The sequence below is a fragment of the Corvus hawaiiensis genome, chromosome 1 (genome assembly GCF_020740725.1).
Source record: "Corvus hawaiiensis isolate bCorHaw1 chromosome 1, bCorHaw1.pri.cur, whole genome shotgun sequence".
Classification (NCBI taxonomy): Eukaryota; Metazoa; Chordata; class Aves; order Passeriformes; family Corvidae; genus Corvus; species Corvus hawaiiensis.
The window spans coordinates 98,950,175-98,969,892 of NC_063213.1; the positions used below are offsets into that span (position 1 = coordinate 98,950,175).

Below are 19,718 nucleotides of genomic sequence, written 5' to 3' on the forward strand. Positions count from 1 at the left end.
GACGCCCTGAACCCTCCTCCCGTGACTCCCCAGTGCCTCCCAGTGCCCTCCCAGTGCCTCCCGGTGCCGTACTGGGCGTTGAGCACCAGGCGGTCCCACTGGCCCTTGACGTCGTCGTCGGGGGGCTGCTCGGTGATGTAGAGCCCCGAGAACTCGAGGCGCCGCGCCACCTCCTTCTCGCGCTTGAAGATCACCAGGGGGATCTGGGGACAGGCCACGGGCTCACCGGGGGGCCCAGGGGGTCACCCGGGGGGACGCGCACAGGGGGTCCCGGGGGGTCACCTTGAGGCAGTTGTAGCCGATGATGCAGAGGAAGGCCACCAGCGTGTGGGCCAGCGCCAGCCCCCGCAGCACCGGGCCCATGTAGCCCGTGCTCTCCTCCAGGAAATAATAAACCTCAGGCTCCTCCGCGAGCCCCGCCGCGGCCTCGGCGCCCCCCGGGACGCCCCCGTCCTCCTCCGGGGCCGCCCCCGAGCCCTCGGGCTCCTCCAGGGCGCCCGGGGGGTGCTCGGACACCTGCGGCGAGAGGGACACGGTGAGAGCCCCCGCTGGGGCCGGGGGGTCCCAAACCCCCCACAGCGGGGTACCCGGGGTCTGAGGGGGTTCAAAGTGCCCCCAAACCCCCCACAGCGGGGTACCCGGAGTCTGAGGGGGTTCAAAGTGCCCCCAAACCCCCCACAGCGGGGTACCCGGAGTCTGAGGGGGTCCGAAGTACCCCCAGACCCCCCACAGCGGGGTACCCGGGGTCTGAGGGGGTCCGAAGTGCCCCCAAACCCCCCACAGCGGGGTCTGAGGGGGTCCAAAGTGCTCCCAAGCCCCCCACAGCGGGGTACCCGGGGTCTGAGGGGGTCCGAAGTGCCCCCAAACCCCCCACAGCGGGGTCTGAGGGGGTTCAAAGTGCCCCCAAACCCCCACAGCGGGGTCTGAGGGGGTCCGAAGTGCCCCCAAGCCCCCTCTGTGGGGACATGGGGGTGTCCCCAAACCCGCTCCTCCACGCTGGGTGTCCCAGTGGTACCTGGGGCGGTGTCTGATGTGCCCCCACCTCATCCCCCACCTCTGTGGGAACCCAGGACCCCCCAGCCCCCCCAGCCCCCCACCTTGTAGAAGAGGAGGATGAAGTTGATGGCGAAGGCCAGGAACAGCGCCAGGAACCGCAGGTTGTAGAAGTTCCGTGACAGGTAATTCTGGGGGGGGGGGGGGGGTCAGGACACTCCTGAGCACCCACCTCAGGGGGGCCAGGCCCAAGACCCCCTCCCAGCACCCCAAATAGCCTCGAGGGACCCCCAAACTCCCCCAGAGACCCCCAAGCCCCCCCCTTACCAGGAACTTGACCCTCTGGACCTCCAGCTCTCCCCAGAAGTCGAAGCCCCCCTCGGCCGGGGGCTCCCGGCGCTCCCTGGGCACCGACTTGCGCCGCTTCGGGGGGGCCCTGGGCTCCAGCCCCTCCTCGGCCCCCTCGGGACCCCCGGCCTTCTCCCCATTCTCTGTGCTGGGGACAGAGCAGGCTTGGGCTGGGGGGGCTCGGGGACACCCCTGCCCCGGCGCCCAGGGGGGCTGGGACCCCCCCCAAATTCCCCGCCCTTACTCGGCTTTCTCGGTCTCGGCCGGGGGCTCCTCCTCCTTCTGCCCCTCTCCCACCTGCTCCACCGCCTCCTGGGGGGGATAAGGGGGGTCAGAGGGGGGACCTGGGGGGGCTCATCCCCCTGGACCCCCCCAGTTCCCCCGCAGGCATGGGGGGGGGGGTGGGAATCAGGGTTTTGGGGACACCCACTGTGTCCCACCCCCACAGGGGACCCCTGGGGACGTTCCCCCTCAAAGGGACCCCCAAAATCATTCCCCCAGGTCCCCCAAAATCCCCCCACTGGGAACCCCCAAAATCTCACCCCCTCCATGTCCCAGCCTTCACAGTGACCCCCTGGGGCCCACCCCCACTAAAGACCCCCAAACTCCCCCCACGGGGACCCCCAAAACGCCACTGCCCCTCCCAGACGCCCCCCACCCCCCTGGAGCCCCCCGGATCCCCCTGCCCCCTTACCCCGATCTTCCTGCGCAGGATGGGGGTCCCCTCGGGGGTGGGGGGCTCAGCCCCGGGGGGCTCCCCGATGTCCCCGAGCCCCCCCGGGGCGTCGGGGGCCGCCAGCCGGAAATGGGGGTCCTTGCGCGCCCCCGGCCCCGCCGGCGCCGGCTTCGCCTCCCACCGCTCCTCCTCCTCCTCCTCCTCCTCGGCCGGGGGCGCCTCCAGCTGCGCCTCGGGGGGCTGCTCCGGCTCCGGGGGTCCCCGCTCGTCCCCCGCGCCGGCCTCGCCGCCGCCCACGGCGTCCTGGGTGGGGTCGGGCATGGAGCCCAGCACCTCGATGACCCCCAGGCGCTGCGCCCCCTCCACCAGGCCACCCCCGAACAGGGAGCTCCAGGCCAGGCGCCCCACGGCCCCCAGCACCCCCAGCCCCCCCAGCACGCCCCCCAGGGCCACGCGCCCCACGCCTGCCCCCGCCTCCCACGCCAGCTCCCGCCCCGACTTCTTCCGCAGCCTCCTGATCCTGCGGCGCCACGTCTGGGGAGACCCCAGCAGCCGCCGCAGCAGCCCCAGGCCCGGCAGCGCCGGTGCCGGCGCCTCCACGCTGGCCGGCTCCTCTTCCTCCCTGTCCTCGTCCTCGTCCTCCTCCTCGTCGCGCGGCGCCTCCTCCTCGGAGATGCGCGAGGCGATCTGCATCTCGAAGATGGTGTCCTCACAGAAGTTGACGAAGAGCTCCATCTTCTCGGCCTCGCCGCCCTCGTTGACCACGTCGAAGATGAACTGGCGCTTGGACTCCTTGACCTGCGGCATCTCCCACTGCGCCTTGTTGGCGCCGCTGATCTCGAAGTAGATGCGCTCGATGCGCCGCGCCGCGCCCATGATCTCGATGCGGCCCAGGAACGGGCGGAAGTAGTCCAGGATGCTCTCGGCCTGCTCCAGGAAGGTCTTGAGGCGCTGGTCGTGCGGGACGTGCTCGGACAGGTTGGTCAGCAGCACGGCCACGTTGAAGCCGATGTCGCGCGCGGGCTCCTGGAAGCGCTGGGCGAAGCTCTCCACGTCGATCATCTCGTTCTCGTCGGCCTCGGAGCACGACAGCAGGAACTGGATCTCGTCGGGCTCGTACTGCTTCTGGCTGTCCATGGCCTTCTGGAAGTCCTTCTTGGAGATGAGCCCGCGCGGGTCGGTGACGAAGTGCCGGAAGGCGTCGGACGAGACGATGTCACGCAGCTTCAGGAACATGTCGAAGAACTTGAGGATCATGGTGACGTTGCTGGAGGACTCCACCAGCATGTCCACCATCTGCCGCGCAATCGTCCCGTTCACCACGTTCCCTGGGGGGACACGGCGCCGTCACAGGTCAGCGGGTGTCCCCAGAGCCTCGGGGGTGCCCTGGGGGTGTGGGGACACCTGGGTGGTCAAGGGACATCCTGGGATCAGGGGACACCCGGGTGGTCAAGGGACCCCTTGGGGACAGGGGGTCCCCAGTACCTTCGAGCAGGGACAGCAGCATCACCACCATGTCCTTCTGCAGGTCCAGCAGCTCCTTCAGCAGCCCCAGCTGGGACGAGTCCTGGGCAGGCACCAGAGCTCCCAGTTACCTCCCAGTAACCTCCAGTGCACCCCAGTGCCATCCTAGTGCCCCAACCAGTAACTTCCCAGTGCCACCAGTCCCCTCCCAGTGCTCCCAGTGCCCACCTGAGCCAGCTTCTTCATCATGTGTGCGAAGACATGCAGGAAGCCGACGACGGCGTCCCAGAGGCGGCTGTGGGCCAGGCTCTGCTGGTTCCCAGTACAAGGACCCTGGGGGACACCGGCACACTGGGAGGGACCCCCGAGAGCCCCCAGGGCACTGGGGACACTGGGAGCACTGGGGAGGTTTGGGGGCATTTGGGGGTCCCAGGGGATTTGGGGGGTCCCAGGGGGATTTGGGGTCTCACCTGGATGTACTCGGTGAGGCTGTTGAACACCTACTTGGCCATGGCCATGGGGGGCTCGGGGGGTCCCAGGGGGTTTGGGGGTCCCAGGGGGGTTTGGGGTCTCACCTGGATGTACTCGGTGAGGCTGTTGAACACCTGCTTGGCCACGGCCATGGCCTTGGAGAAGTTCCTCTTGCCCTGCTCGTCGATGACGTCCTTGCCCGAGTAGTACCAGTAGAAGTCACTGATGGACTCCTGGGGACAGCGGGGACATTGGGGCCATCGAGGGGCCATCGAGGGGCCATGGGGCCAGCAGCAGTCACTGCTGGCTCCTGGGGACACCGGGGTGTCACCTGCAGGCGCAGCAGGTAATCCACGGTGCAGATGATGATGTTGATGGTGGTCGTGTTCCCCGTCTGTGTCCGCAGGTAGTTCTGGAAGTCTGGGGGGGACAGGGACACCCCCCGGGTCACCTCGGTGTCACCTGGGTCCCCTCGCGTCCCCCTGTGTCCCCTCCTCCCCCTGTCACCCCCCTTTCCCCGGCCCCTCCTGCCCCAGGGACCCCCAAGCCCCTCTTCCCCACACAGAACCCCCCGAGCCGTGTCTGAGCCGTGTCCCCAGGTGTCCCTCCCCTGTCCCCAGCTGTCCCCCCCATGTCCCCAGGTGTCCCCCCCCGTGTCCCCAGGTGTCCCTCCCCTGTCCCCAGCTGTCCCCCCCATGTCCCCAGGTGTCCCCCCCGTGTCCCCAGGTGTCCCCCCCCGTGTCCCCAGGTGTCCCTCCCCTGTCCCCATGTGTCCCCCCCATGTCCCCAGGTGTCCCTCCCCTGTCCCCAGCTGTCCCCCCCATGTCCCCAGCTGTCCCCCCCATGTCCCCAGGTGTCCCCCCCCATCCCCAGGTGTCCCCCCCGTGTCCCCACCGTTGTTGTGGCCCTCGCAGAGCAGCTGCAGCAGCCGGAACAGGTCCTGGGTGAATTCATCGTCCGACATCACCTTCTCCCCTGGGGGGACACGGGGGGGACACAGGGACAGCGGGGTCACCTGGGGTCACGGGTGGCACGGGGACACGCCCCAGTGGCACGGGGACACCACAGAGTGGCACGGGGACACCCTGGCGTGACAGGGACACACCGAGATGGCACCAGGACACACCCCAGGCTGGCACGGGGACACCCCAGGCTGGCACAGGGACGCCATAGAGTGGCACGGGGACAATCTGAGGTGGCACGGGGACACCATAGAGTGGCACAGGGACACCCCGGGGTGGCACGGGGACACCACAGAGTGGCACAGGGACGAGCAGGGTGGCAGTGGGGGCACCACAGGGGACGCTGGGGTGGCACAGGGACAAGCAGGGTGACGGTGGGGACATAGGGGTGGCAGGGGGTTAGAGGGGGGAGGGGACACAAGCGGGACAAGCGGGGACACAGGGACAGGCCACCCTCCTCCTGCCCCCCCCAGAGCCCCACAGAGCCTTCAGTGAGCCCTGACCCCTGTGGGACCCCAACCCTGTCCCCTCTACAGCCCCCGACACCCCTACAGACCCCCAGCCCGATCCCCCCGTACCCCACAGCCCCCCTGTGGCCCCCACGGCCCCTGTAATCCCCTACAGCCCCCATCCCGAACCCCCCACGGCCCCCTGGCACCCCCAGCCCCATAACCCTGCACAGCCCAAGGCCCCTATGGCCCCCCTGCAGCCCCCCCAGGCCCCTACAGCCCCCCCCCAGCCCTGCTACGGGCACTCCCTCTGGCCCTGGAGCCCCCTGAGCCCCCCTGCAGCCCCCCTGCAGCCCCCCGAGCCCCTCAGAGCCCCCTGCAGCCCCCCAAGCCCCGCTGCAGCCCCCCGAGCCCCCCGTATTTACCGTTCTCCCGGCTGATGACTGCCAGCGGAGCCGGGGGGAGAGAAGAGACAGTGAGCGGGGGGGGGTCTGGGAGTGGGGCTGGGAGTGGGGATCCAGGGGGGATTCGGGATCCGGGGGAGGAACTGGGGATTTGGGGGAATTGGGATGGGGGGGACATTAGATTTTGGGGGGCATTAGGGTTGGAGGGGTGTTGGAGGGGGGGGATTAGGATTTTGGGGGGTTCAGTAGGATTTTGGGGGGCATTAGGGGTTTGGGGGGGATTGGAGAGGAACTGGGGGCAGTTGGGGTTTAGGGGGGCATTAGGGGGGAGCTGGGGGTGCATTAGGGTTCGGGGGGCATTGGGGTGGAGGGGCATTAGATTTTGAGGGAACTCTGGGTCAGGGATCACAGCAGGGGCACGGGGGGAGCAGCGCGGGGCTTTTGGGGTGCAGAACGGGCCCTCCCCCTCAGTCCCGCCCCCCTCTCCCCTCGAGGGTCCCGGGGGGTCCCGGCCCCCCACTCACTCGTCCCCTCCTCGGTGACCATGCCCAGCCCCTCGGCCTTGTTCTGCCGCTCGAAGGCGTTCAGGTCCAGCACGCTGCGGGGAACGGGGTCAGGGGGCACAGGGGACAGCCCCCGGGGGTCCCTGCTGCTCCCAGGGACCCCCCAGCACCCCGGGGGGACCCCCCAGCACCCCGGGGGGACCCCACAGCACCCCGGGGGGACCCCGATGCCGGTACCTGCAGGTTTGCATCAGGGCCTGGACGCTCTGGAAGAAGCCGACCTCGCGCTTGGATTTGAGGTACTCCAGCATCTTCTGTGGGGGGCACAGGGCACACGTGGGGACACAGGGGACACCCGTGACCCCACAGGGGACACAGGGGACACCCATGACCCCACAGGGGGACACAAGGGACACCCGTGACCCCACAGGGGACACAGGGGACACAGGGGGACACAGGGGACACCCATGACCCACAGGGGACACAGGGGGGCCGCACCTGCTGCACGTCGGCGTTGCCCCCGTTGAGGATGGAGATGCCCAACTTGAGGGTGGAGGAGACCATGGCCCCCCGCTCACCTGGGGACACGGGGGTCACACCGGGGTGACATGGGGGTCACACCGGGGCCACACCGAGGCCACACCGGGGCCACACGGGGGTCACAGCCAGGCCACGTGTCACGTGTCATACGTGTGTCACCCCATCTGCCCCCACTCCCCGATAACCAGGACCCTTGGGCAGGGGCTGGGGGGGTCAGCGCTCACTCGGGGGGCTCAGGGGGGTCACTCGGGGGGCTCCGGGGGGGTCACTCGGGGGTCTCAGGGATCTCAGGGGTGTCACTCGGGGGGCTCAGGGGGGTCACTCGGGGGGCTCAGGGGTCTCAGGGGGGTCTCAGGGATCTCAGGAGGGTCACTCGGGGGGCTCAGGGGGGTCACCCGGGGGGCTCCGGGGGTCTCACCCTTGCAGGCGCTGATCATCTGCAGCACCATCTCGGCCGCCCCCCGCGTGTGCAGCCGCGCCTGCTGCGACAGCAGCTTCTGCTTCTCCATCTCCTTCTCCTGGGACGGGGACACAGGGGGTCACGGGGGGTCACCGGGGTCAGGGGGGGACACCGGGGTCAGGGGGTTTTGGGGTCCCCCCCACCTCGAACGAGTCCTCGGCTTCTTCCTCTTCCTTCTCCTCTTCCTCCTTCCCTTCCTCTTCCCCGTCCTCTGTGTGGCAGCTCTGGGGGAAGGGGAGGAAAAGGTGGGGGGGGAAGGTCCTCAAATTAGGAACCCCCCCGAACCAGCCTGGGGGGCCCCAAAATCCCTGGGGATTCCCAAAATACCCAGGGGAACCCCTCCCCATCCCTGAACCCCCCCTCAGCCCCTGTGAACCCCCCAAAATCCCTGGGGACTTCCAGACCCCCCTGCGATCACCCCAATCTTTGGGGACCCCCAAATCCCCGCCCCCCCACGGATCTCCCAAGTTTTGGGGACCCCCCCCCCAGCCCCAGGGACCTCCCATCTCTGGTTCCCCCACAACGACCTCAGGGACCCCCAAGCCCCAACCCTTGGGCCCCCCTGGCTCTGGGGTCCCGGGGTGCCCCCACCTTGGCCATGATCCCGGCGTAGGCCATGTACAGGTGATCCTGCTCCAGGTGGCTGCGGGATTTGGGGAGGGGGACACAGGTTGGGGGGGTGGGGACACCCTGGACCCCCAGAAGGGGACGCAGGTGACCCTGGGGGACCTGAGCTCCCCCCACCCTGAGGTGCCAACCCAGGCTTTGGGGCCCATCCCAGGTTTTGGGGTCCCCACGGTGGGATTTGGGGTCTCCTCTGGGGGGTTTGGGTGTTTGGGGTCCCCCCAGTGGGATTTGGGGTTTCTGGGGCCCACACTGTCTGTTATGGGGTCCTCCCGCTGGGATTTGGGGTTCTGGGGTCCCTCCTGATGTGTTTTGGGTTCCCCCGGTGGGATTTGGGTATTCAGGGTCCCCCCAGCGGGATTTGGGGTTTATGGATCCCACCCCCGGGGGGTTTGGGGTCCCCGGTGGGTTTGGGGTCACCTCTGCTCGGTGAGGGCGGTGCGGCTGAAGTGCAGGATCAGCTGGTGCAGGGGGTCCGGCCGCGCCTCCGCCTCTTCCTCCTCCTCCTCCTCCTCCCGCCCCGATTTCTGTCCCCAAAACCCCACCCGGCTCAGGGGGGGCTCTCTGGGGTGTCCCCACACCCCGGAGGGTGTCCCCACACCCCGGGGGGGTCCCCAGAGCCCGGGCGGGGCCGGGGCTCACCGAGAGGTCGTCGATCATCCGGTCCTCGAAGGGCGGCTGCTCCCGGCCCAGCCACGAGAGCCGGTAGGACTCCAGGAACATGTTACAGGCGCGGTGCCTGGGCACGGGGCACGGGGGTCACCGGGGGCACCCGGGGGTCCCGGCTGTCACCCAGGGGTCCCAGATGTCACCCGGGGGTCCCGGCTGTCACCCGGGGGTCCCAGTTGTCACCCAGCGGGGCTGAAACACCTCCAAGGACACTCCCCGTCGCCCCCTGCAACTCCCAGTTTCCCTGGGGGGGGGGTCTCAGGGCTGCCACCGCCACTCCCAGTGTCCCCCCAGTGCCCTCCCAGTGCCCTCCCAGTGCCCCCAGTGCCCCCCGAGCCCACCTGGGCAGGTTGTACAGGGGGGTCATGCGGAAGCAGGCGACCACGGCGCGGCGGCGCTGCTTGGACAGGAGCTTGTGCCACACGGCCTTCTTGGACTTGTAGGGGTGCTCCGTCTGCACGGGGGGCACCCGGGGGTCACCCGGGCACCCCGAAACCCCCCTGGGGCGCCCCGAGCCCCCCGTACCTGCTCCAGGTGGTAGAGCACGGCCGACACCTCCTGCACCCTGCGCACGACCTGCTCGGGGCTGTCGGGGTCCTCGTCCCGCCCGGCCTGGCGCACCAGGGCCATCTGCCAGCGCGCCGAGCCCGTGTTCTCCACCTGGGGACATTGGGGACATCACTGGGGACACGGGGCCATCTGCCAGCGCGCCGAGCCCGTGTTCTCCACCTGGGGACATCACTGGGGACACGGGCAAGGGGAGACACAGGTGGGTGACACTGGGGACGCAGTGACATTGGGGACGCAGTGACATTGGGGACACAGTGACATTGGGAACGCAGTGACATTGGGGAGACAGGTGACATTGGGGACACAGGTGACATTGCAGACACAGTGACATTGGGGACACAGGTGACATTAGGGACACAGTGGCACTGGGGACACAGTGACATTGGGGACACGGTGACATTGGGGACACGGTGACACTGGGCACACAGTGACATTGAGCACACAGTGACATTGGGGACACGGTGACACTGGGGGCACAGTGACATTGAGCACACAGTGACATTGGGGACACGGTGACATTAAGGACACAGTGACATTGAGCACACAGTGACATTGGGCACACAGGTGACATTGAGCACACAGGTGACATTGGGGACACGGTGACATTGGGCACACAGGTGACATTGGGCACACAGGTGACACTGGGGGCACAGGTGACACTGGGGGCACACAGTGACATTGAGCACACAGTGACATTGGGGACACGGTGACACTGGGGGCACAGGTGACATTGAGCACACAGGTGACACTGGGGGCACAGGTGACACTGGGGGCACACAGTGACATTGAGCACACAGTGCCATTGGGGACACGGTGACACTGGGGGCACAGGTGGCACCAGGGCCGGGCCAGCTCACCTTGTCCTGCAGGTGCAGGTTGTTGTGCAGGAACTCCCGAACCTCCTCGTCCGTGTCCTTCTGCAGGGGGGGGACACAGGGGACACTTCAGGGGGGTCCCCATGGTGGGGGGTGGGGTCCCCAAACCCACGGGGGGGTCCCCAAACCCACGGGGGGGTCCCCAAACCCATGGGGGGGTCCCCAAACCCACAGAGGGTGGGTCCCCAAACCCATGGGGGGGGTCCCCAAACCCACAGGGGTGTCCCCCGGCCCTGGGGTTGTGTTCTGGGGGGTCCCAGGGGGGTGTTGGGGTCCCCAGGTGTCCCTGGCCACCCACCAGGGGTTTGTCTGCGTTTGTCCCTCAGCCCAGGGGACATTTGGGGGTCCCAGGGGTGTCCCCGGGGGTGTCCCCAGGGTGTCCCCGGGCACTCACCAGGGCGTAGCGGCCCTTGGCCAGCGCGATGAGCTCCTGGTCAGCGGGCGAGCACATGTTGAGGCCGATGGGCAGCATCTTCTTGAGCGTGGCCACGATGAGCGAGGTGTGCACCGAGTACCGGTCCCCGCGGCGCCGCTTCTTGGAGCGCTCCTGCTCCGAGCCACCGCCCTGCGGGGACAGGGGTGGGACAGGGATGGGACAGGGATGGGACACGGGGTCAGCAGGGACCCCACAACGATGGTGTCAGCTCCTGCTCTGAGCCACCGCCCTGTGGGGACAGGGATGGGACAGGGATGGGACAGGGATGGGACACGGGGTCAGCAGGGACCCCACAACGATGGTGTCAGCTCCTGCTCCGAGCCACCGCCCTGCGGGGACAGGGATGGGACAGGGATGGGACAGGGATGGGACACGGGGTCAGCAGGGACCCCACAACGATGGTGTCAGCTCCTGCTCTGAGCCACCGCCCTGTGGGGACAGGGATGGGACAGGGATGGGACACGGGGTCAGCAGGGACCCCACAATGCCAGGGACAGCAGTGACCCCGTGGCGTGGGGACATCATCCGTGCCACCGCCACAGCACCAAATAGGGACAGTGATGACCCCACGAGGACAGAAGGACAGGTCCTGGGGGTCCCAGCCAAGGTCACCCCAGGGAGGGGTCCTGGGGGTCCCAGCTGTGGTGGCCCCACAGAGCAGGACCCTGCAGGGGTTTTGGGGGTCCCGGCCATGGTGACCCCTCTGAGGGGTCCCTCCCAGCCCCCTCCCCGCTAACCTGGCCGTCTCCAGACTGGGAGCAGCACCCGCAGCCGAGGGGAGAGAAGAGACAGCGTTAGGGACACAGGGACACCGTTAGGGACATGGGGACATCATTAGGGACACGGTGACACCGTCAGGGACACGGGGACACCGTCAGGGACACGGTGACACCCGTAGGGACACGGGGACATCATTAGGGACACGGGGACACCATCAGGGACACATGGACACCGTTAGGGACACGGGGACACCGTCAGGGACACAGGGACACTGTCAAGGACACATGGACACCATTAGGGACACAGGGACACCGTCAGGGACACGGGGACGGGGATTTGGGCTGGGAACGGGGCCGGGGGGCAGTAGGAGGGGTGAAATGGGGGAATTGGGGGACACCAGGGGGTTGGGTGGGTTGGAGTTGGGTGGGTTCGGGGTCCTGGGTGGGTTTTGGGGTGGGATTGGGGGACACAGGTGGATTTTGGGGTGGTTTTGGGGGTACCAGGGTGGGTTTGGGGTGGGATTGGGGTACCAGGTGGATTTTGGGGTGGTTTTCGGGTACTGGGAGAGTTGGGTGACATGGAGACACCTGGGGCTGAGGTTTTGGGGCACACCAGGTGGGGTTTGGGGTGAATCGAGGGTCCAAGGTGGGGGTTTGGGGTGAATTGGGGGTCCAAGGTGGGGGTTTGGGGTGAGTCAAGGGTCCAAGGTGGGGGTTTGGGGTGAACTGAGGGTCCAAGGTGGGTTCAGGGTGAATCGCGGTCCTGGGGGCAGGGCGGGGTGGGGGTGCAGGGGGTGCCGGGCGGGGGGAGGGGCAGTTTGGGGTCCCCCCGCCCCCACCTTGGCCATCTTGCTCTTGCTGTCGGCCGTCAGGAAGGACATGTTGTTGATCTCGTTCTGCACCACGAAGTTCTGCTCCTCACGCTTGAAGTTCTGCGGGGGGGACACGGAGAGGGGTGAGGGACCCTCCAAAGGCCCCCCTGGCGCCCCCGGGACCCCCCACTCACGTGGGACTTGGACCAGTAGATGAAGACCTCGCCCACCATGCGGAAAAGCTCCTCCGCGTCCTCGTTGGGCTCCGTCAGCCACTTGGCCCTGCGGGGACACCACTGGGGGTCAGGGGACAGCGCCGGGGGTCAGGGGTCACCACTGGGGTCAGGGGACATCACTGGGGGTCAGGGGTCACCGCTGGGGGTCAGGGGACATCACTGGGGGTCAGGGGTCACTGCTGGGGGTCAGGGGACATCACTGGGGGTCAGGGGACACCACCGGGGGTCAGGGGTCACTGCTGGGGGTCAGGGGACACCACCGGGGGTCAGGGGACACCACTGGGGGTCAGGGGTCACTGCTGGGGGTCAGGGGACATCACTGGGGGTCAGGAGTCACCACTGGGGTCAGGGGACAGCGCCGGGGGTCAGGGGTCACTGCTGGGGGTCAGGGGACATCACTGGGGTCAGGGGACATCACTGGGGGTCAGGGGTCACCACTGGGGTCAGGGGTCACTGCTGGGGGTCAGGGGTCACTGCTGGGGGTCAGGGGACACCACCGGGGGTCAGGGGTCACCACTGCGGGGTCACCACTGGGTCACCGTCCCCATGGCCACCATTAATGAGTGCCCAGTGTTTGCTCCCTATGGCCACCCCGGCTGTGTCCCCAGGGCCACCATGGCTGGCTCACCCCGGCAGTGTCCCCAGGGCCACCGTGGCTGGCTCACCCCGGCAGTGTCCCCAGGGCCACCATGGCTGGCTCACCCCGGCAGTGTCCCCAGGGCCACCGTGGCTGGCTCACCCCGGCAGTGTCCCCAGGGCCACCCCGGCAGTGTCCCCAGGGCCGCCGCGGCCCCCGGCCTCACCGGCTGTTGTCCACGTAGCGGATGAGCAGCGGGTAGAGCGCGTAGAGGTCGCGGCAGAGCACCGAGAACTCGTCGCGGATCAGGAGCTCGGCGTCCTCGGCCTCGGCCTTCCCCTCGAGCCGCAGCTGCTCCTCCTCGGCCACCACCTTCCCCGCGCGCTTGCGCAGCCGCCCCAGCGTGGGGATGAAGTGCGAGCGCAGCAGCTCCGGCCGCGCCTTGCTCACGATGGGCTGGGCGAACACTGCGGCCAGCGGCGCCTGTCACCACCCCGGGCCACCAGAGCCCACCCTGGGACCACCCTGGGACCACCCCGGGCCACCAGAACCCACCCTGGGACCCCCCAGGACCGCCAGAACCCACCCTGGGACCACCCCGGGCCACCAGAACCCACCTTCGGACCACCCAGGACCGCCAGAACCTCCCTGGGACCACCCCGGGCCACCAGAACCCACCCTGGGACCACCCAGGACCACCAGAACCCACCCTGGCACCACCCTGGGCTACCAGAACCCACCCTGGGACCACCCAGGACCACCAGAACCTCCCTGGGACCACCCTGGGCCACCAGAACCCACCCTGGGACCACCCTGTGACCAGCCAGGACCACCAGAACCCATCCTGGGACCACTCTGGGCCACCAGAACCCCCCTGGGACCACCCCGGGCCACCAGAACCCACCCTGGGACCACCCAGGACCACCAGAACCCACCCTGGCACCACCCTGGGCCACCAGAACCCACCCTGGGACCACCCAGGACCACCAGAACCTCCCTGGGACCACCCTGGGCCACCAGAACCCACCCTGGGACCACCCTGTGACCAGCCAGGACCACCAGAACCCATCCTGGGACCACTCTGGGCCACCAGAACCCCCCTGGGACCACCCAGGACCACCAGAACCCACCCTGGGACCACCCAGGACCACCAGCACCGCCCTGGGATCACTTAGGACCACCACCGTCACCCACAGGACCCACCCAGGGCCACCAGCACCTTTGTGGGACCACCAAAACCCACCCGCGGCCACCACCGTCACCCGCAGGACCACCCGTGGCCAGCAGCACCTTCCTGGGACCACCAAAACCCACCCGCGGCCACCACCGTCACCCGCAGGACCACCTGTGGCCAGCAGCACCTTCCTGGGACCACCAAAACCCACCCGTGGCCAGCAGCCCCTCTGGAGACCCCCCCCAGGCCCCTCACCCGCCAGCCTCTTCATCCAGGAGGCCTCGTCGATGCCCAGGTTGTTGACGACGATGCGCAGGATGTGGCCCAGGAGGGCGTTGAGGTGGTGGCCGGTGACGTCGGTGGCCCAGGGGCCCTGCGGGGCGGCGTCGGGGCCGCGCTCCCACCAGCGGGGCAGGTAGTGGCACAGCATGGGCAGCGTCACCTCGATGACGTGCGGCATCTCCGTGTAGCGCGCCCCCGAGTCCGCCAGGCCCCCGATGTCCCCCATGAGCCGCTCCAGGTCCGGCAGGTCCGGGCACAGCTCCTCCACCCGCGACGGGAGCCCCAGCACTGGGGGGACACGGGGACACCGGGCTGGGGACACCCCGAGGGGAGGGGACACGGGGCTGGGGACACCCCGAGGGGACACGGGGACATGGGGCTGGGGACACCCCGAGGGGACACGGGGACACGGGGACACGGGGCTGGGGACACCCCGAGGGGAGGGGACATGGGGACAGGGGGCTGGGGACACCCCGAGGGGACACGGGGACACCGGGCTGGGGACACCCCGAGGGGACACGGGGACACCCCCAGGGGAGGGGACATGGGGACACCGGGCTGGGGACACTCCCAGGGGAGCTGGGGACATGGGGACATGGGGCTGGGGACACCCCGAGGGGAGGGGACATGGGGACACGGGGCTGGGGACACCCCGAGGGGACACGGGGACACCAGGCTGGGGACACCCCGAGAGGAGGGGACATGGGGACACGGGGCTGGGGACAGCCCAGGGGAGGGGACACGGGGACACCGGGCTAGGGACACCCCCAGGGGAGGGGACACAGGGACACGGGGCTGGGGACACCCCGGGGAGGGGACACAGGGACACAGGGCTGGGGACACGGGGCTGGGGACACCCCGGGGAGGGGACACAGCTCCTCCACCCGTGACAGGAGCCCCAGCACTGGGGGGCAATGGGGGGCAGAGGGCCGGGGGGTGAGCAGGTGGCTGTGGGGGGACAGGGGGTGACACAGGTGAGCGGGGGTGACACAGGTGACCAGGGTGACACAGGTGAGCGGGGGTGACACCCACGCGCGCGCTCGCGGGCGCTCTTGGTGCTGTACACGGAGCTGGGGTTCAGGTGGTTCAGCTGCGGCTCCAGGAAGGCCACGGGCATGGCGGCGGCCAGGCGGGCCAGGCACTCCCCCAGCGCCGGGCGCTGCCTGTGGGGACACGGGGGACACCCAGGGCTCGCCGGGCTCGCCCCCACGAGCACCCCAAGGACACCCCATGGACACTCCGAAGCCAGGGAACCCCCAGGCCCCACCCCGAGCCCCTCCCACATTTTGGGGGGGCGTCCCTCCCTCCAGTTCCAGGGAGTTCCCGGGGTTTTGGGGTCCCCCGGGGTTTTGGGGTCCCCACCTGTCCACGAGGGGCCCGCGGGCGGTGCCCAGGCTGTAGATGCTGCACAGGATGCGGTAACAGGACACCTGCACATCGTCCACTGCGGGGACAGCGGCGTCACCGCCCGCGCCGGCGTCCCCAGAGCATCCCCGTCCCTCCCAAGCCCCCCAAACGTGTCCCCTGTCCCCACCTCCCCTCAGTGTCCCCATGTCCCCACCGTGTCCCCAGCGTGTCCCCCCATCCCCGAGCCCCCTGTCCCCACCGTGTCCCCCCACCACATCCCCCCATCCCCGAGCCCCCATCCCCGAGCCCCCCGTCCCCACCACATCCCCCCATCCCTGAGCCCCCCGTCCCCACGGGTCCCCGCTGTCCCCCGGTGTCACCCACGGATGACGTCGTCCCCGAACTGGTGCTGTGCCAGGTGCTCGAAGAGGGCGGTGAGCACGGGCAGCAGCGCCACCGAGGTGTAGGTGACGTTCTGGGCCACGCCCTTGGTGGGGGCGCGGGTCGGGGTCCCCCGGCCCAGCCGCAGCTGCTCCCCCAACTTCTCCATGTCCTCGGCCGCCGACTCGAAGAACGAGCGCAGCCCGGCCTTGACGATCTCGGGGCCCGACTTCATCACCGTCCTGGGGACACGGGGACATGGGGGATGTCAGGGACATTGGGGACATCGGGGATGTCAGGGACACGGGGACATTGGGGATGTCAGGGACATTGGGGACATCGGGGACATGGGGGACATGGACACCGACACAGGGACACACGGACACAGGGACAGAGCCCGGCCTTGACGATCTCGGGGCCCGACTTCATCACTGTCCTTGGGACATCGGGGATGTCAGGGACATTGGGGACATCGGGGACATGGGGGACATGGGGACATGGGGACATCGGGGACATGGGGACATGGGGACATGGGGACGTGGGGACACTGGGGACATGGGGGACATCCTGGGGACACAGACACGGCCACGGGCCCCGGTGGCAGCAGCGTCCCCACCTGGCGTCCAGGGAGCGGGCCAGGATGAGCAGACAGTTCACCACGGCCGGGGCGTCCGTCCCTGGGGGGGCGACAGTGACATCGGGGGCACGGTGACACTGAGGGGCCGTGCCACCGGGGCACACCCCCAGCGTCCCCAGCGGGTCCCAGTGCCCCCCAGTGCCCCCCAGCGTCCCCAGCGGGTCCCAGTGCCCCCCAGTGCCCCCCAGTTACCGAAGAGCGACACGCGGTGCCGGACGAGCGCGGCCAGTTTGCAGAAGAGGCTGGGGGGGAACACGGGGGAGGTCAGGGGTGTCCCCAAAACCCCAAACCCCCCCCGGGAGGGGATACGGGGGTCCCCGAGTGCCCTCAAAAGGGGGATGGGGCACAGAAGGGTCCCCAAAACGCCCAGGGAGGGGCAGGGGGTCCCTCGATTGGGAGTGCCCAGGATTGGGGATGTGGGGGTTCCTAAGGGGGATTTGGGGGTTCCTAAGGGGGATTTGGGGGTTCTGGGGGTCCCTGGGGTGGGATTTGGGGCTCGGTGGGATTTCGGGGTCCCCACCTGGTGATCATCTCCTTCTCCTTGTTGGAGGCGTGGCCGCCGCTGCCCAGCACCTGCGCCGGCGTGGACAGGAAGTAGAGGCAGTGGTTGTGGAAGTACTGGTTGATGAGGGGCAGCAGGATCTGGGGGGCACCGGGGGGGTCAGCGGGACCCCAAAGCCCGCAGAGAACCGAGAAACCCCAGAGAGAACCCGAAACACCTGCGGGGCGCCCCAGAAAACGCACAGGGGAGCCCAAGTACCCCATAGACACCCCAAACACCCCGCAGAGACCCCAAAGAACCCGTAAAGACCCCCCCAAACCTACAGGAACCCCAAACACCCCGCAGAGACCCCAAAGAACCCGTAAAGACCCCCCCAAACCTACAGGAACCCCAAATGCCCCACAGAGACCCCAAAGAACCCATAAAGACCCCCCCAAACCTACAGGAACCCCAAACACCCCGCAGAGACCCCAAAGAACCCGTAAAGACCCCCCCAAACCTACAGGAACCCCAAACACCCTGCAGAGACCCCAAACAACCTGTAAAGAACCCCCCAAACCTACAGGAACCCCAAACGCCCCACAGAGACTCCCAAAAGATCTGTAGGACATCCTAAAACCACCCCCAAAACCCCAAATACTCCAAGGGGACTCCCAAAAACCCCACAGGGGATCCCAAACTGCCCCCAGGGACCCCCAGCCAGCTCGGTGAGGGGGGGTCTGTCCCCAAACCACCCTGCCCACACCCCCCTCCCCTTTTTGGGGTCCCTCCGCCCGTTTTGGGGTCCCCCCGACCTTGGCGAAGAACTTGATCTCCTGCTCGTGGGGGGATTTCTCCACCCGCCCGCTGCTGACCACGGCCTCTGTGGGGTCAGGGGGGTCAGGGGGGTCCCAAGGGGGTCCCAAGGGGGTCCCAAGGGGGCCAAAGGGGGGTTCAGGGGGAGGTCCCAGGGGATTCCCCAGGACTGGGGGGTGTCCCCTGGGATTTAGGGGGGTCCTGTGGGTTTTGGGGTCTCACCCAGGCCAGGGGCTGGGGGTGTCCCGAGGGCATTTCGGGGACTCCCAGGGGTTTGGGGGGGTCTGAAGGTGCCCGCTGGGATTTGGGGGTGTCCCCGGGGGTTTGGGGGGGTCTGAAGGTGCCCGCTGGGATTTGGGGGTGTCCCCGGGGGTTTGGGGGGGTCTGAAGGTGCCCGCTGGGATTTGGGGGTGTCCCCGGGGTGTGGGGGCTCACCCAGGTGGGCGATGAACTCCTGCGCGATGTCCATCCAGCGCAGCAGCTGCTGCAGGAAGCCGAAGGCGAAGCGCTTCTCGATGGACGACGTGTCCAGCTCCATGTCCTTGAGCCCCCTGCACCGGGGGGACCCCAAAACTCAGCACCCCCCCCCCCGAATCCCCTCCCGATCCCCCCAAAATCCCCGAGACCCCCCCCTCCCTCCACACCCCCTCATCCCCAGGCTCCCTCTGTCCCCACAAACTCCCAAATCTTGGGGTCACCCCTGGGTTTTAGGGTCCCTCCCTGAGATTTTGGGGTCCCCCCCAAACACCTGGATCCCTCCAGGACACTCAGGATCCCCCCAGCCCTGGTCCCCCCCTGAATTTGGGGTCTCTCTGGGGATTTTGGGGTCCTCCCCTGGATTTTGAGCTCCTCCCAGGACCCCCAATTTCCCCCCGATCCCTAACTCCCCCCACACTCCAGGTTCCCACTGGGATTCCGGGTGCCCCCGGGGAGATGCTCTGGGGTCCCCCGGGGGGCTGCTTTGGGGTCCCCCGGGGGGTTTTGGGGTCCCCCTCACCGGGTCACGGCATATCCGTGCAGCTGCAGGAACTTGAGCAGCTCCTGGGCCTTCTCGCGGTCCCGCGCCTTCTCCTTGGCCGTCAGGGTGTCGTAGGGCACCAGCAGCGGGTGCGAGCCCCCCCCTGCGCCCCAAATCAGCCTTGGACCCCCAAATCAACACCCCCGACCCCCCCTCCAGCCCTCCTGTGCCCCCCGCCCCAGCTCCCAGGGGTGTCCCCAAATCAGCACCTTCTCCTCGGCCCTCGGTGCGTCGTGGGGGATCCCCCCCGCCCCAAACCAGCTCCTGGACCCCCCTAATTAACCCCTGAACCCCCAAATCAACACCCTGTGCTCCCCTGGACCCCCCCAATTTGGGGCTTTGGGGGGGGTCTCACCCTCGGCCTCCAGCTCCGCTGGGGTTGGGGGTGTCCCAGGGGGTCCCCCCAGTTTGGGGCTGGGGTCTCACCCCGGCTGCCCTGGGGCGGGGGGTGTCCCAGGGGTGTCCCAGGGTGTCCCAGGGGGTGCCCCCAGTTTGGGGCTGGGGTCTCACCCTTGGCCTCCAGCTCCAGCTTCTTCTTGCGGCCCCAGGTGTTGTGGTAGTTCTCGGCCAACTGCTCCGCCATGGCCTGGGCAGCGGGTTGGGGGTTGGGGGGTTTTTGGGGGGGTTTTAGGGGGTCTGGGGGGGTCAGGGGACCCCAGGGGACACGGGGGGACACTGGGGATACACGAGGTGACACAGAGGGACACAGCAAGGGACATGGGGGGACACTGGAGGACACTGGGGGACACTGGGGTGACACTGGGGGCACTGGGGGACACTGGGGGACATTGGAG

At 68.5% G+C, this 19,718-nt stretch overlaps 1 protein-coding gene across 1 annotated transcript in view; it reads right to left on the bottom strand.

The window, feature by feature from the left end:
- RYR1 (ryanodine receptor 1) overlaps positions 1 to 19,718 on the bottom strand; it is a gene marked incomplete at its 5' end in the record, with an annotated part of 52,381 nt that overhangs the window by 2,695 nt on the left and 29,968 nt on the right. Inside the window, 37 exon segments of the mRNA XM_048322158.1 lie at positions 73 to 203; positions 283 to 516; positions 1,098 to 1,184; positions 1,321 to 1,489; positions 1,586 to 1,653; positions 2,036 to 3,345; positions 3,503 to 3,584; positions 3,710 to 3,814; positions 4,057 to 4,185; positions 4,284 to 4,372; positions 4,847 to 4,927; positions 6,292 to 6,365; positions 6,508 to 6,584; positions 6,769 to 6,848; positions 7,229 to 7,328; positions 7,414 to 7,494; positions 7,862 to 7,913; positions 8,315 to 8,421; positions 8,537 to 8,633; positions 8,905 to 9,017; positions 9,089 to 9,223; positions 9,991 to 10,050; positions 10,403 to 10,573; positions 12,003 to 12,095; positions 12,170 to 12,257; positions 13,015 to 13,255; positions 14,218 to 14,532; positions 15,277 to 15,407; positions 15,607 to 15,688; positions 15,976 to 16,214; positions 16,589 to 16,649; positions 16,802 to 16,851; positions 17,130 to 17,251; positions 17,906 to 17,973; positions 18,342 to 18,457; positions 18,904 to 19,027; positions 19,435 to 19,519. Coding sequence (XP_048178115.1) covers positions 73 to 203; positions 283 to 516; positions 1,098 to 1,184; positions 1,321 to 1,489; positions 1,586 to 1,653; positions 2,036 to 3,345; positions 3,503 to 3,584; positions 3,710 to 3,814; positions 4,057 to 4,185; positions 4,284 to 4,372; positions 4,847 to 4,927; positions 6,292 to 6,365; positions 6,508 to 6,584; positions 6,769 to 6,848; positions 7,229 to 7,328; positions 7,414 to 7,494; positions 7,862 to 7,913; positions 8,315 to 8,421; positions 8,537 to 8,633; positions 8,905 to 9,017; positions 9,089 to 9,223; positions 9,991 to 10,050; positions 10,403 to 10,573; positions 12,003 to 12,095; positions 12,170 to 12,257; positions 13,015 to 13,255; positions 14,218 to 14,532; positions 15,277 to 15,407; positions 15,607 to 15,688; positions 15,976 to 16,214; positions 16,589 to 16,649; positions 16,802 to 16,851; positions 17,130 to 17,251; positions 17,906 to 17,973; positions 18,342 to 18,457; positions 18,904 to 19,027; positions 19,435 to 19,519 — 5,447 coding nt within the window.